The sequence below is a fragment of the Thamnophis elegans genome, chromosome 3, assembly GCF_009769535.1.
Source record: "Thamnophis elegans isolate rThaEle1 chromosome 3, rThaEle1.pri, whole genome shotgun sequence".
NCBI lineage: Eukaryota > Metazoa > Chordata > Lepidosauria > Squamata > Colubridae > Thamnophis > Thamnophis elegans.
The window spans coordinates 60,433,554-60,450,848 of record NC_045543.1 but is presented as its reverse complement, the minus strand read 5'-3'; the positions used below and the strand labels follow the sequence as shown (position 1 = coordinate 60,450,848).

At 37.4% G+C, this 17,295-nt stretch overlaps 1 protein-coding gene across 5 annotated transcripts in view; it reads left to right on the top strand.

The window, feature by feature from the left end:
* The window catches only part of ACO1 (aconitase 1), a 75,354-nt gene that overhangs the window by 17,497 nt on the left and 40,562 nt on the right, over positions 1-17,295 (top strand). For 2 of the 5 annotated variants that reach the window (XM_032213178.1, XM_032213179.1), the window contains exons 2-6: positions 4,411-4,525; positions 5,523-5,691; positions 11,871-12,008; positions 15,772-15,841; positions 16,452-16,635. In XM_032213178.1, the coding sequence (XP_032069069.1) occupies positions 4,429-4,525; positions 5,523-5,691; positions 11,871-12,008; positions 15,772-15,841; positions 16,452-16,635 (658 nt within the window). In that variant the 5' untranslated portion in view covers positions 4,411-4,428. The remainder of the gene's footprint in view (positions 1-4,410; positions 4,526-5,522; positions 5,692-11,870; positions 12,009-15,771; positions 15,842-16,451; positions 16,636-17,295) is intronic. The other 3 variants (XM_032213180.1, XM_032213181.1, XM_032213182.1) reach the window with 2 other exon arrangements.

The window sequence follows — 17,295 nt, the reverse complement described above, 5'->3', positions numbered from 1 at the left end:
AACTTTATCCTTTTTTTAAGAATATTTTGTATAATCCACCATATTTTTATCCAAAATGCCTTAACCTTTTGACAAGTCCACCATATATGGAAATAAGTAGCATCGAGAGAACCACATCTCCAACATTTAGGTTGTAAATTCGAATACATAGAAGCCAACTTTTTAGGATCTAAATGCCATCTATAGAATATCTTGTAAAAAATTTCTCTCAGATTTTGGGTTTGTGTAAATTTCACATTTCTTACCCAAATTCTTTCCCATGTGTCCAACATTATTGGTTCTTCAATATTTTGAGCCCACTTTATCATACAATCTTTAACTAATTCTGTTTCGGAATCCATCTGTACTAATACATTATATATCCTCTTTATATGCATTAAACTTTGATCTCTTTATTTGTTTAAATAGATTATCCTCAACTTGCATGAAACCAATTTTTTGATCTCTTTTCCACCTGGCCTGTAACTGTCCATACTGGAACCATGTTTGAATTACCTTTTCCTCTTTTAATACATCTAAGGGTTTTAGTTGTAATACCCCCCTTTCTAGGGTAAGAAGCTGTCTGTAAGTAATTCTATCCTGTTTTTGTGCTATGTTCATATTTTCTATTGCGTGTCTAGGAATTGCCCACATGGGTAATAAAGCATTCCTTAAAATATGACTTTTAAAATTTATGTCCACTTTTTTGTTGTATAACAGGTAAGCATGCCAGCCATATACCAAATCATGTCCCTCGATATTAAGTATCCTATCATTAGTTAAATCAATCCAATCACTGATTACAGATAATACTACTGCATCATAATATAATTTTAGGTTGGGTAATTTCAAACCTCCCCTCTCATGCACATCTTGCATTATTTTTAACTTTACTCTCGGCTTCTTTCCTGCCCATACAAATTTATTAATACCCTTCTGCCATTCTAGCAAAGTCACATCTTTTTTAAGTATAGGTAACATTTGGAAAAGAAATAAAAATTTGAGTAAGATATTCATTTTCACTGCTGCTATTCTTCCCAACAAAGATAATTGCAACTTGTTCCATTTTTTCATCTCTGTCTGTATACTATGCCAAAGTGGTTCATAATTATACTTATATAATTTCCCATTTGAGGTTAAATATTAACTCCCAGATATTTGACCTTTTTAACTATTTCACATCCTATCATTCCTCCCAGTTCTTCCTTTTGTTTAGTATTCATATTTATAGCTAGTATTTTTGTTTTCCCTAAATTTATTTTAAAGCCAGACACTTGACCATATTGTCTAATCGTATTCATTAAGATCATACTAGATTCCTGCGGTTGATCCAATATTATAACCAAGTCATCCGCAAAAGCACGCACTCTGTATTCTTGCTGCCTAATCTTAATTCCCTTTAGACCATCCAAGCCCCGTATTTTGTTCAGCAATACTTCCAAAGTTATAATAAACAATAGTGGAGACAAGGGACAACCCTGTCTTGTACCTTTTCCAATTTGAAAAGAGTCTGTTAAACTTCCATTGACTATAATTTGAGCCGTTTGCTGTTGATATATTGCTTTAATTGATTGTAAAAACTTTCTCCTATTTGCATTTTTTGCAATGTTTTCAACAGGAATTGCCAGTTAACTCAATCAAAGGCTTTCTCAGCATCCAAAAATATGAACACAGCAGGAATTTGATTGTTCTTTCCCAAGTATTCTAGTGCATTAATAATTAATCTTAAGTTACTTTTCATTTGTCTCCCTTGAATAAAGCCTGTTTGATCACTGTGTATCAATTGTTGAATAACCAACATTAACCTATTTGCTAGTATTTTGGTAAAGATTTTATAATCTACATTAAGTAATGAGATAGGTCTATAGTTTTTTGGTTGAGTAATATCTTGGTCTTCTTTGGGTATCAGGGATATAAAAGCTGTCTTCCAGGATGGGGGCACCTTACCTTCCGTTTGAATCTTATTAAATAGTTCCTTAAGAGGTTCTACCATTTCTAACTGTAGATTTTTATAGTAAGCCGCTATCAAGCCATCTGTGCCTGGTGCCTTCCCTGCCTTTAACTGCTTAATTACCTGTAGAATTTCCCCCGAAGTTATTGGTTGATTCAATTTTTTCCTGTGCTCTTCTTTAACAATGGGTATTTTCTCTTTGTCTAGGTATCTCTCTATATCTAGGCCGTTAATTTTATCACCCTTATACAGCTCTGTAAAAAATTCCCGGAAGGCCTTTTGAATCTCATCCTGTTGGAACACTTCCTTCCCTCTATAGAGCAGTTTAGTTATGTTTCGAGAGTTTTGTTTTTTCCTAATCTGATATGCTAACCATCTTCCAGATTTATTTGCATTGCAAAAGGTATTGTGTTTTGCATATGACAAACTAGTAGCTACCTGATCTGAGATCAACATGTTAAATTGGGCCTTTAATATAATAATTGCTTCTTTAATCTTTGTGTCTCCTGGGTTTAAAGTTAACTCCAGCTCTTTCTTCCTGATTTCATCTTCCAATTCTGTTCGTTTTACCCCTTGTTTATGTCTATGTGATCTATTTATATTTATCAAAACTCCTCTCATATACGCTTTACTTGCATCCCATACAATTTCCATAGGTGTACCCTTATTCATATTAAAAACAAAGTATTCTGTTAACAATTTTTTACAATCATTAATATACTTTTCATATCTGAATAAATTTTCATTCAATCTCCAAGACCTTCTTGCTTGTGCCACCCCTCCCAACTCCATCCAAACTGGGTTATGATCTGAAAAAACTCTAGCCGAGATCTTTGTCTTCTTCACACTGGAAAGCAAATCATTAGTAATTAATATAAAATCGATCCTAGAAAAAGATTGATGTCTACCAGAGAAGAAGGTAAAGTCATATTCTTCTGCATTTCTTTCTCGCCAAATATCTCTCAATTCAAAGTCATCCATCATATCGAAAAAGGATTTAGGTAGTTTTGCTCGCATTTGAGTATTTGGACGGGAAACCTTCTTATCTTTCTTAGTATCCATAACACCGTTCCAATCGCCCAGTAGTATGCAAGACCTATAATCCCACTGTACTAATTTAGCATGAAGTTTTCTATAAAATCCATCTTGTTGTTGATTAGGAGCATATATTCCCAGTATCAATGTCTTTTTCCCTTCTAATACCAGATCTAACGCGATGTATCTTCCATGGGGATTTGCTTCGATTAGTTCAGCTTTCATGTCTTTTCTTAAGTATATAACTATACCGTTTTTCTTTTCCGTAGCAGAAGCTATAAAATGTTGACCAAGTCTTGTATTAATCAAATATTTTTGATCAGTTGATCTAATATGAGTTTCTTGCAAGCAAATTATATCATTCTTGAACTGTTTAAGATAGTGGAATATTTTCTTTCTCTTCTGTGGAGAGTTCAATCCGTTGACGTTCCATGTTAGAAGCTTAGTTGTCATCTTTGGTTTCCTGAAGCTTTTTTAGAGCCTCCTGGATAACCTGTTTAACCTTTGGCCTGGCTCCTCCCACTGCTTCTAGACTGGTTACTGTAGCTTCTTGACCGATGGCAGGTGATTGTTGGAGTTGTTGCATTTTGGATTGTTGCTCCATTCATCTGGTAATCATACGGTTTGGTCTTTGTTCTATAGCTCCTTGTGCTTCTAAGAGAGATGATCCATATTATCTGGTAATTGTGTAGTTTGCTGTCTATCTTGTCCTTCTTGTGCTCTTTCTCTAGGTCCAGATGGTGCAGGATGTCCAGCCTTCAAAATATTATGGTAAAAATCTCGAGCGTTCCATACTGAGTTAAGACGGTATCTTTGCCTCTCAAATGTGAGTGCTAGGCCAAATGGTGCGTCCCATCTAAACTGTATCTGGCGATTTCTAAGCTCTTCAACTAAAAAAGCATAGTCTTTCCTGGATCTTAGCATTTGAGGTGGTATCTCTTTCAAAACAGTCAATTCCTGACCCCCAATTTGAAGCTTAATTTTATAGGACTCTTGTAATATCATATTTCTAATCTCTCTTGTAGTAAAATATATCACTGACTATCATTAACATTTGAACCACTATAAGTCCATGTATTTGCCATATGCTAAGTAAATAATCTAACCAGGGGGAAAAATACTTGCCCCAAGCATATCCTAGATATATTGATCATCTTAAGAACCAGTTTGGTCTACTAGTGGTTAAGGCACCAGGCTAGAAAGCCAGAGATCATGAGTCCAAGTCCTGCTTTAACAATGAAAGCTATTGTTCCAGTCACTCGCTCAGGTCAACCCAACTCACAGGATTGTTGTTGGAAAAATATAGGAGGAGGAAGATATGTGGGATATGTTCACCACATGGGGTTCTTTGTAAAAAAAAATAATAATAATGGTGGAATGCAAATAAATAAAAACTCTTTAAAATAAAATCCAGTGATATAAATCTGTTTTATATTTCTCAATAGTAGCAAGACTTTACAACAATGAGCAACCCCTTTGCGCATCTCACAGAGCCTCTGGACTTGGGCCAGTCAGCAAAGAAGTTCTTCAATCTGAATCATCTGAAAGACGCCAGATATGGTATGTCGGCTATGGTCAAAAGGGCTTGTCCCATGCCTGAATTCACCTGCTTTCATGGTGTTATCATTTGTTGATGGGTCTCAATGATCACTTTGGCTTTGTCCTTTAGAGACCCATAGCTCATTGGAAAACACAAGCAAAAAAGTGTCCAATTTTAGGACTTTCCATCTCCAGCCAGAAAGTTGAAGTATGGAAAGGTTGGTTTTTAAGCATTACTGCCCTTCAGAAGAAAACATATTGAATTAAAGATGTGAAACATTTTTTTCTGTTTGGGGTGAAAAGAAGTATGGAGAAATATTTCTCCTAACCATCCAAATGGCTTTCATCAGGCAAGCCAACCCCTTGCGGCTTCACAGATATATTTGCTACCAATCTCCATATGTATAGATGTCACTTTTTCCCCGTTTATTACAGAAAGTCACATCTTTTTCTTTATATTAAAGAAAATTATTCTTTAATAATCTAAAAAATATTCTTTATATCTCCACCTGATAGTCTCTCAGTGGGTGGGTCTCCAAATTCCAGAATTATTAGTTGTTGATCTAAAACGGCTGTCAAACTGGAGGCCCATGGTCAAGATGATGCGTCACGCCCACCCCAGCTCCATGAATGGGAAAACGTCATCAAATGTCACGTGACAGCAACGTAATCTTGCAAGTTTGACACCCGTGATCTAAAAGATTGTAGATCTATAGATCCAGAGATTTTAGAAGACTGGTTTCATTTCTGTCTCAATCTTCTCCATCTGTATATTCCTGAGAGATGTGGATTTCAACTGCCAGAATTTTCATCAATGTGTGGCTAGCTGGTGATTGTGGGAATTAACATCTGGAGTGTGCCCAAAAGAGAAGAGTGTTCTGTATTGTGCCTTTGGTTTTAACTCAGAGAGATGCTCCCTATTTGATGTGAGGCAAATGTTTGAAAATCTCAGCTTCTTTTTCTGAGTCTGCTTCTCAATTGCATTCTTTCCTCCTCTCCCTTTTCCTTTCTTTCCCAGCACATTTACCATTTTCTATCAGAATCTTGCTGGAGGCTGCAGTTCGCAACTGTGATGAGTTTCTTGTGAAGAAGAATGACGTTGAAAATATCCTCAACTGGAAAGTGATGCAGCACAAAAATATTGAAGTGCCATTTAAGCCTGCTCGGGTTATTCTGCAAGACTTTACGTGAGTTTTGTGTGTGTGTGTGTGTGTGTGTGTGTGTGTGTGTGTGTGTGTGTGTGTGTGTGTGTCATTTTTTAGTTGTTCCAATTTAGTAAGTTTTTCTCAGTTAGCTTATCTTTGGTGGAGAACATGCAGCAAAAATTTGACCTTTGTAATATTTTGGGTTAAATATATGTAGTTCTCGGCTTATGACCACAATTGGGCCCAACATTTCTGTTGCTAAGTAAGACAGTTGTTAAATGAATCAATGCAGTTGTTAAGTTAGTAACAGGGTTGTTAAGTGAATCTGACTTCTTCATTAAGTTTGTTTGTCAGAAGGTCACAAAAGGTGATGCACTGCAAGAATCATAAATACATGTCTGTTGCCAAGTATCCAGATTTTGATCATGTGACCACGGGAATGCTGAAACGGTCATGTGAAAAATTGTCATAGATTACTTTTTTTACTTTTTTCAGTGGCATTGTAACTTTCAACAGTCACTAAGTGAATGGTTTTAAATTGAGGACTGCTTGTACTTCAAATTGTACTAGGTTGGAAACTTATAAACAGACAGCATTAGTTTGTTTCTAGGAAAACATTTCATTCATGTTCATGAATATCTCAAGCAAAATTCACCAAAAACACTGCCTTTTGATATTTTAGTAGGTTGCAATTGTCTACTAAGAATCCGCATGCAACTAATTTATTTGTAGTATTGTATTTATTGTCATTGTACAAAATAAATAACTTGAGAACCCTCTAAAATATATAAAATTCAACTCCCAGAATTTTTCAGAATGATTATGTTAGTTAGGAATTACGAGGTTTATTGAACCATGGTGGTACAGTGGTTAGAATGCAGTACTGCAGGCTACTTCTGCCAGTTGCCTGCAGTTTGGCAGTTCGAGTCTCACCAGGTTCAAGGTTGACTTAGCCTCCCATCCTTCCGAGGTCGGCAAAATAAGAACCCAAATTGTTGGGGGCAATAGGCTGACTCTGTAAACTACGTAGAGAGGGCTATAAAGCACTGTGAAGTGGTATATAAGTCTAAATGCTGTTGCTATTTGTATTATGTTTGCCTACATGATACAAATTGATTCAGTGCAAATTGACTAAGTTTTTTTTTCTCAATAGTGGCTATTCACTGCTAACATTGTGTCTCTTGTTTTTAGGAATGATTTCCCCCCCCCCAAAAAAAAAACCCAGTTACAGAAAATAACTTTCTTCCTCTTGAACCAATGGTCTTCAATATGTGGGATATAATTTTAAAATTAACCTACCTTGTATCATGGTGATATGACTTACTCCCATTAGTACCACCTTAAATCTGAAAAGCAAACTTGGGAATCATCTGGTCATACTGTATTTCCTCGTAGAAGGGGGAAAACAACCTGTGACCTCATGTAGAGTCACAGCCTGGAGATCAGTGACAAGCAAAGGACAGAGTTCTGATTACTGTAGTCTTTGGCTTGGTGACCAAAGTTAAAGTTTGAAATTGAGCAATCTTTACAAAAGCATCTTTACATTCAAGGCAATGTCAGTGATTGCACATCTCTGCCAATTATTAACATCCACTGCCATTTTTTAACATCTCAGTGATGTTTATCTAGCTCCCTCTTTTTTAATATTTTTGCAAGCTAAATTTGAATTTGTTATTTAAAAAGTTTAAAAGGTTTTTAACTTTTAAAAAAAGTTTAAAAGACCTATCAAATATCCTATATACCATATAGTCATTAAAAACTGATAGTACTGAAATAAAATCCTACAAAACTTAATAATTGCCACCCAACTTATCTGTAAACATATAGAAAAGCAATGCAGAATCAGTAGCAAAATAAATTGCTAAATTGTTTAATACATAAAAGAATTGAAAACATATGGAATGTCTTATGGTAAAAAAAACCTACAGAAGATTTTAAAAAGGGAGGGGAGAAGTGGGACAAAAGACTCACTAGGAAAAAGTCAGAGAACTAGAATTGTTATTTGGGAAAATATAAAGTTAAGATAAGGGGTTTATTCCCAAATATGACAATAAACTGGAGCTGCTAACTGATTGAATATGATAATGGAAAGATAATTAAATAAAGGTCAAAAGACATGGAAATGGATAAATATGAAACTGATATGGGGAGATTGTAAAGCAGAGGTTTGTGATTTACTTTTTTTACATGATAATTAAACTGAGTTGCTAATGGATTGAATATGACAATAGAAAGACAATTAAGGGTTAAAATATATGAAACATGGATATATATAGAACTTTTAAGATGATGAATAAAGTGAGATGTACATTTGTTATTCTATATAGTAGACTAAGGGAATTGTAATGAACACTGAACAGCAAGGATTGCTATTTATAACCAATTAAGGGTAATCTAATCCAAGATATGGAAAAATGGAGAGGGAACATGAAATATAATTACAATGGGAAACTATTGAGATTTAAAGACAGAATCACAAATTGGGTTTCTCCTTTCAGTCCCTTAAGCCCATCCTCTTCAGTTCTGAATGGGAAAATAGTATGTGAAGCTTGAGCATATTAAATAGTTTGATAAGGCCCAGGAATCTTCTATTTTGACATTGGTGTTACTCGCCTGACTTGGTACCTCTGTTCACATGTAGAGCTCTATTGTGTCAGGAAGAAAGGCTTGAAGTAGCATTTTTTTCTTGACAAGACACATGCTGTTTTTCTGAATGCAGAATATGTATTTGGAACAGGGTAACACAGCAATCCTTTCTAACATTGTGGTTACTCAATACCTGCCTTGAGCCTTATATAGCAATCTGTGAAATGCCATCATATACAATGTACACAATGGCCATTTTTCTCAAAGCAATAACTATAGCCATTGTTGTGAATCAAAATCCTTGCAAACGAAGTCTGAGCTTTGTGTATGTGAATGAATGATATAACACTTTGATAGGAGCATCACTGCAAGAGTAGAATATCTCCATTTTCTTAAACTACAGTTAAGATATACTTTTTCATTACAAGCTAAGTACTACAACTACATTTAGAGTTTGGACTCTAGTTTCTGACTGTGTACTGTATACATTTTAATTCTTATGTATACAAAATTTGTAGGTTGCCACATATACATGAACATTCATTCCATAGCAGGCTTATTCTTTTTCAAAATAACTTTCATTTCCCCCAATTACCTGTGAGAATCTGCCCTAGCTAAAAATACTGAGTTTCTAAAACAAATATAAGGCAGTGGGAATGGAATCATTAAATTCTGTTCTAACCTTTGCTAAACCTGTTGTGTGGTCTTAAGGAAACAACTAATACCATTTATTTGAAAGAATTCCAGATGAATTTGAGTTGCTGATGCTGGAGAAATGTACTTGCAAAGGATTTGTTCAGACATTGTTGTGTTATTACCCTAAGTAATAGGAGTGTCTGAACAAATTCTTTGCAACTACATTTTTGGATAAACCATTGCATTATTAGTTGTAGATTTAATTATAGTTTTGAATAATTTTCTTATTTTCCATTGGAGGAATTGGTATTTGTGCAGACACTTTGGGGGCGTAGAATTAGAATAATCTCTCCTAATTCTTCTTCAGTGTACTATAAGTTATATAAAATATAAATTTAGTGCCAGGCTCATTTATTCATTTATTGGATTTGAGCGGCAATGAGATACAAAGGATTTTTGGATAATACTATAAGAGTTCTAGCTTGTTTACTGTTGTGACAAATTGCATTAAAACTAAAAGTTTTTTTCACATTAATCTTTCCTCCTCCTCCTTCTTCTTCTTCTTTTTCTTCTTCTTCTCCCATTCCCTGGATCTATTTGTGATTTGAGTCTCAAACATTTGATTGCAAAAAGTTTGCTTAATATTCAATGTCCAAAATAATTATAGGTAGTCAACTTAAAACTGTTCATTTAGTTCCAAGTTACAACAGCACCAGAAAAAAATGTTTTGCACATTTACAACTGTCACAGCATTCCCAGGTCACATGATCAAAATTTGGATGCTTGGCAACTGGCATGTACCCGTATTTTTCAGAGTATAAGACGCACCAGAGTATAAGACCCACCAAGGTTTTGAAGAGCCAAATTTTTTAAAAAAGTTTTTGCACTCCGCAAATCTCCCCAAAATGGCTTGTTTTTTGCGAAAATGGGCCATTTTTTTCAAAAAGAGAGCATAAATAGTCTTTTAGGAGGTTTGTAGAGTGCTCCTGGGGGCTGGGGGGCCAGAAAAACTGAGCAAAACAATGGCTGGTTTTTGGTCATTTCTGCCCTCTCCAGCCCCCAGGACCACTCTAAAAGCCTCCTAAAAGCTATGCATGGCCATTTTAGTGAAGAGGGTGGGGTTTTGGGAGGCAAAAATGTTGTATTCAATGTATAAGACACCCAGATTTTCAGCCTCTTTTTTGAGGGAAAAAGGTGCGTCTTATACTCCAAAAATACTGTAATTATGACAGTTGCAGCGTCCCAGGTTGTGTGATCATCTTTTGCAACCTTCTGACAAGCAAAGTCAATGGAGAAGCCAGATTCATTTAACAACCGTGTTGCTAACTTAAGAGCTGCCATGATTCACTTAACAACTGTGGCAATAAAGGTTGTAAAATGAGGCCAAATTCACTTAACATTGGTCTCACTTAGCAACAGAAATTTGGGGCTCCATTGTGGTTGTAAATCAAGGACTGCCTGCATATACCATATTTTTCGGAGTATAAGACACACCTTTTTCCCTCAAAAAAGAGGCTGAAAATCTGGGTGCATCTTATACACTGAATACAACATTTTTTTGCCTCCTGAAACCTCGCCCCCTTCAACAAAATGGCCATGCATAGACTCTAGGAAGCTTTCAGAGAGTTCCTGGGGGCTGGGGAGGGCAGAAATGAGCGAAAAACACCACCCAGCCCCCAGGAGCATTCTACAAACCTCCTAAAGGCTATCTATGCCCTTTTAGTGACAAAAAACGGGCCTATTTTTGTGAAAAATGGGCTGTTTTTTGCTTGTTTTTGCCCCCACCCCACCCAGGAGCAATCTACAAGCCACCTAAAGGCTATTAATGCTCTTTTTTTGGGAGAAAAAAAAAGGGGCCACTTGCGTGAAAAATGGGCCATTTTGGGGAGGTTTGCAGAGTGCAAACCCTTTTTTAAAAAAAATTGCCTCTTTCAAATCTTGGTGTGTCTTATACTCCTGTGTGTCTTATACTCTGAAAAATAACTCTAAATGTGGGATTGCATAGATTTAGGCCAGAGGTCTTCAAACGTGGCAACTTTATGACTTGTGGACTTCAACTCTAAGAATTATCCAGCCAGCTCTGGAGAACAGTTTCATGGGCGATTCATGTACCTGATTGCAGAATTTGGAGAATTAGAAATATTCTTTTTCTCCTCTTTTACTGTTTGATTTGCAGTCATCACTATCTACAAACCATACTTTCCACAACCGAATGAGTCAGCAATCTCTGGCATTTGCCTATTAGCAGGACCTAGTGCTAGCCAGTTCAGATAACCACAGGTAATTATAGTTAATGCTACAGCACAAGCAATAGAATAGTAAATGTGTGGAACACCTTACCCAATCCCGTTGTTAATTCCTCTAACCCCCATACCTTTTACCTTAAGCTGTCTACCATGGACCTTATGCATTTCTTAAGAGTCCTTTGGGAGAAGGGCGGCATATAAATCCAATAAACAAACAAACAAAGAAGAGGTCTCTAGGGGGACGAGTTGTACCGTAGTATCAATATATCTGCACGGAAGAACCAGCGTGCCTACCATCTTTGTCCTAGTTCCATTTATATGTACTTGTTTTATATGTTTATGGCTATGTTTTGCTTATCTTATCCATTTATTTATGCCATTTTTTCATGTATTTATCATACTTGTTTCCTTGTACTTATTGACAAATAAAATAAATAAATAAAAATAAAAAATGAAGTTGTAAAAGGACAGGAGAAGGAACAAGGAAAGAAAAACGTGAATCTGGAGCTTGTTTGCTTGGAAAAATTTTCTATTGAACCAGAGTGTTTGCTCTTATAGCCCATTCAGGTGTGTTGAATCTTTAACTTCTACCATTCTCCACAGAGCAGCTCCAACCTTGGACCTTACAAAAGTATTGCATGTGTGTGTTTCGATTTCAAAATCTTACTTACACGTTTTCACAGCCCCTGGGCTATCGATTTTGACAAATTTGCCTTGTGTGTGTGTGTTGTTTTTTTTAATTTCCTGTTGCAGGGGTGTCCCTGCAGTGGTTGATTTTGCTGCTATGCGTGATGCTGTGAAGGCCCTAGAAGGTAACCCTGAGAAAATCAACCCTGTGTGTCCTGCTGATTTAGTCATTGATCATTCCATCCAGGTTGACTTTAATAAAAGGTAAGAAATGTACCTTAAGCAACATGCAAAAAAAAAAAAAAAAAACCAAACTCTTTCAGTGAAGAGCAAGGATTCATTACATTTAGTGACAGGGGTTTGGGGCGGTTCACCTGAACCGGTAGCAAAAAAGAGCCGAGGTGGCGCAGTGGTTAGGGTGCAGTACTGCAGCCACGTCAGCTGACTGCTAAGCTGCAGTTCGGCGGTTCAAATCTCACTAGCTCAAGGTTGACTCAGCCTTCCATCCTTCCAAGGTGGGTAAAATGAGGACCCGGATTGTTGGGGGCAATATGCTGACTCTGTAAACCACTTAGAGAGAGCTAAAAGCCCTATGAAGCGGTATATAAGTCTAACTGCTATAAAAAATGCTACTGGTTCACCCAAACTGGTAGTAAAAAAATGGTACCGGTTTCAGCGAACCAGTAGTTCCGACAATCAGCTATGCCACACAATTTATATTTGCTAGAAAGCAGAAAATCCTAGCAAATCTAAATTGCGCCGTACAACTGTTTCCCCCCCCCCCGCCCCGCTGTTCTACTTACCTTTGCAGACTCAGAAAAGGCTTCTTAATCCTCCTTTTTTCACGTTCATGCGGGCGCGAAGCATAGCAGAATTCAGAGCATTTCACCCCTGCTGGGAACCTTTAGGAAAGTAGCCATGTTAGTCCTAAAGGTACAAAAACGAGATACAGATAGTCCTCAAGTAATTGTTCCAAAATTTCCATTGCTAAGCCAGACAATTATTAAGTGAATTTTTGTCCCATTTTGTGACCTTTCTTGCCACAATTGTTAAGTGAGTCACTGCAGTTATTAAATTAATAATATGATTGTTCAGTGAATCTGGATTTCCCTAATGACTTTGCCTGTCAGAAAGTCACAAAAAGTGATCACATGACCCCAGGAAATTGCAGCCATCCTAAGTACGTGCCAGTTGCCAAGCATCCGAATTTTGATCACCTGACTACAGGGATGCTGCAGTGGTCATAAAAGTGTGAAAAACAGTCATAAGTTTCTTTTCTCAGTGCCATTAAAATTTCAAACGGTCACTAAACAAATGGTCATAAGTCGAGAACTACCAGTAATGTATAATGAAAGTCCAGTGCAATGAGCTGCTTCTCCTTGTCAACTTAAATTGCTATCTCCAGTTAAAACCATTATTATCCCTAATTCTTCCCTAAAATCTATCCATGTGACACCTATATGTAGAAGATCCACAGTTTAAACAATGGGGAAGGGAGACTGGACCTGAACAAACTATGACTGATAATTAAACGTAATGCTTGAAAAATAAAATGTCCTATCAATATATTTACAAAATTTAATCAATCCTGGGCAAAATTCTTTTCCTTTGTGTATCTTATACACAAGCCATTTTCAGTCAAGGAAACATACCAGACTGATATTTTTTTAAGCTTTTTTACATGTCCACCAAGCATAATAAAATGCTTCTTCATGTTATTCACAATGACAACATACAGTGCATTTGAATGCCATTTTGCATTCTAGATTATTTCTCCAGTGTCATATACCAATGATGCATTATATGTTGTTTGGCTTCCAGGTGAAGTTAAATGTCTTTGTGAATGGTTCACAAGCAGAGACAGCACAGCAGAGGATTTGCCACTGAGGAGAGAGTTCTGGTGGACAGCAATTTCTCTTGAGTCCTCACATCTTAATGTAACCAAGTTTGAAAGCTCTGAGTTAGATGATCTTCCTCAGATAAACAGGGAATGGTGTTCACATGTGAATGTCGGGAATCATTAGCTCAAAAGTTTGCGTTCTTTGAAATGTAATCTTTAGCATAAGGGCATTCCAGGAAACTTGCCAGACGGGACCAAAGTCTCTTTATCCAACAATAGTGTGGCTACTGAAACCTTCCCTTCTTCTCTTCTCTTATTTATATATGAAGCCTGGTGCCCCAAGTCTTGTCTCTGAAGACTGTTTTTCCGTTTATTTGAAAATAGTACAAGAAGAAAAACTGAAACAGGAGGCCTGATTAAAGAAAGCCTTCCAGACTATTTTGTTTAAAAATAAAAATCAAGTAAGAAAAGATGTGATAGAAGCAAATACAATTATTCCTTTTAGGGTGTAAGCATAAATAGTTTTCTGTGGTGATTAAAATCTGAGGCCCCATAAATCAAATATCAAAGGTTCAGAGAAAATCAGTCACTCACACACAGGTAATCCTTGACATATGGCCATAATTGATCCCAAAATTTCCATTCCAATTGTTAAGTGGGTTTTGTGCCTATTTATGACCTTTTTTGCCACAGTTGTTAAGCGAGTCACTGCAGTTGTTAAGTGAATCATGAAATTGCTAAGTGAGTCATGCAGCCGTTAAGCAAATCTGGCTTCCCCTATTAATTTTACTTGTTGGAAGCCAGCTGGGAAGATTACAAATGGTGGCCACATGACCTTGGGATAGTACAAGTGTCATAAATACCTGCTGGTTGCTAAGTGCCAGAATTCTGATCACGTGACCATGGAGATGGTGCAGTGGTCATAAGTGTGAAAAATGGTCATGTCACTTTTTAACTGCTGTTGTAAGCTCAATCATTAAACGAATGATTGTAAGTTGCGGACTACCTGTATTCTATCTTACTCTACAGAACAGACTAAATGAGGTTAAAATGTGGTGGCATCACTGGCTCCACCATGAGTTTAGCATATTGTGAAAGGAGGATACTGGTTGGGCACACTGGCCTAAACACAGCCATTGTGTTTCCTTATTCCAGGTTAAGGATTTATTGAGCCCAGATATGTTAACTAGTGGATTTTGCCAGATAACTAGTTTCCAAACACAGGGCAAAGCAAAACTTGGCACAGAGTCTCTTATAATCACAAACAGAATTTTCTGGACTGAATGAACAAATTGTTTCCTGCAAAAGCCCACTCCCTGTTCCTTCCTCTTTTGTTTCCTCTGGGAGGGCCCAATCACCTCCAAGGTGGCTTTACTCCTAAGCCGACCCTGCTTTCTTAGTTGTTCTTGTCTTCTGGCAGCTCTGCACGTGCGCACACTGGGAATAGGCTCCAGCTGTTCTTCTGCCTCATTGCTGTCTAGCCCCCTCTCTGCCTCCCACACAGAGCCCTCATCTGAGCTTTCCTCAACCCCCTGTACTGGCCCATATTCCTCCCCAACCTCCTCACTGTCCAACTCTGCGGCCAGCGGAGTCAGAACAAAATCTGTTTGGATCCTAGTCTTTTTGGTCTAATTCAGCCTGGTTCTCAACTCATATGGCCTGCATTCCAGTACCTCTTTACATGTTGCTTTTTCAAAGCCTTGAATGTATTTTTGTCAGCTGTACTTTCCAATCCTTTTCTGCTTACTAGAACGCTTGATCTTGTATAATAAATATTTTAGAAACCTTTCCCTCACTGTTATGTTCAGAATACCCTCTGCCATAGTGCCTACACGGAATTAGACATTTTGTGAGACAGCAAGAATCATTAGAAAAGCTTTCTGAGTCCTCTTTTCTCCTAACTCTCTAGTGCAGGGGTGTCAAATTGGTGGCCCGTGGGCCAGATGCATCACACACAGCTCCAAGCCAGCTCCACGAAGGGGGGGGGGGATGTCCTGATGCGTCACGTGACGGCAGTGTGATGCCACGAATTTGACACCGTGCTCTAGTGCATGGCAATTAAAGAGCTCCATGATGCTGAGCTAAATAAATACCGACTCACTCCCCACTTTCTTTTTCAAGGCACAGAGACTGAATCCTACCTCCTGAAGTTTTCTTACAGTATTAACCTCTTACCTTTCACTGCAGGCCAGACAGTTTACAGAAGAATCAAGATTTGGAATTTGAGAGAAACAAGGAAAGATTTGAGTTCTTGAAGGTAAGATCATACTTATTCTGTGTGTCTGCAAAGCTAAGCATGGAAGAGTCTAGTAAGGTAGAAGGGAATCTACAGAATCACAGTTCCTGATGTATGACATGGGCCTGTTTTTGTCCTGGAAGAATAGCTAAGAAGAGTAGGTGGCAAAGTTTTTTTTTCCATAAAAGAAGGGAAAGAATTACGCTTAATAAATGCTCTCCAATAAATCCTCCCCAAAATTTAAACCTTTTTAAATTTGAGCTTGGTTCATCCGTATCACACGTACCAAGCCAGACAGTTAATTTTGTAATTTCTGTCTAGCTCGTGCATCTGGCTCACTGGCTAGCCAATCAGAATGGGGCTGTTTGCTTGACTATGGTATCATAATTTACATCTTGTCAAATTTTAAGATTAAAATAATACAGGGGTCTAGGCTGAAACCCTACATTGGTGAAACCACAAAGTCTGAATGGAACTTCAAAAACTTTGTAGTAGGTCCACATGGGCAGAATTTTCTAAAAACCAAATCTTCATATCCCAATATTTATAAATTGATGACTAGGCTAGAAAAATACTTGATTTTGCTACTTCTTAAGACATTTCCTTCTTTTCCATTTTTTTTTTTTTTTAGTGGGGCTCTCAAGCCTTCCAGAACATGAGAATTATTCCTCCGGGTTCAGGAATCGTCCATCAGGTGAATTTAGAATATCTGGCAAGAGTTGTCTTTGATCAGAATGGATTCTATTATCCAGACAGTGTGGTGGGTACCGATTCGCATACCACAATGATTAATGGCTTAGGTGTGCTTGGCTGGGGTAAGTGCTTTTAAAATGGGGCTGTCTGTTCATTGGGACTATAAGTGGTGTTTAGCAAAATTCAAGAATGAGAGGGTGTTAATCTGAATTCCTTCTACCTGTTTTTCCCCTTTCCTAATAAATAATAGACTGGGGCAAAATTTGTGATTTTTTTTCTTAAAAAAATATTGGTTGAGTTTTCATTTGCTGAATTAATGTTCAAATAGCTTTGTATGTTTATGTTTTTATCCCACCTTTTATTATTTTTTATAAATAACTCAAGGGTAGTGAGAGAATACCTAATATTCTTTTCTCCTTCTGTTTTCCCCATAACAACAACCCTGTGAGAGACACCGGCCTAGGGTCACTCAGCTGATTTTCATCCCTAAGATGTGACTAGAATTCACCATCTTTTGGTTTCTAGCAAGATGCCTTAACCACTAGACCAGGTGTTAGCAACCTGCGGCTCTGGAGCCACATGTGGCTCTTTCATCCCTCTGCTGTGGCTCCCTGTCACTCAAAATATGTGTTACAACCGCCAATGGGTGATACCTGCCGGCACGTGATTTATTGAGCTTTTCGACCCCCAGTAGGCCAACCATGTATAAATCCAAGAAAAGTAAAGTTTCAGAAGAAAACAGAACGTTTAATTCAACTACATATACTAGTTCTGTGGTCGCT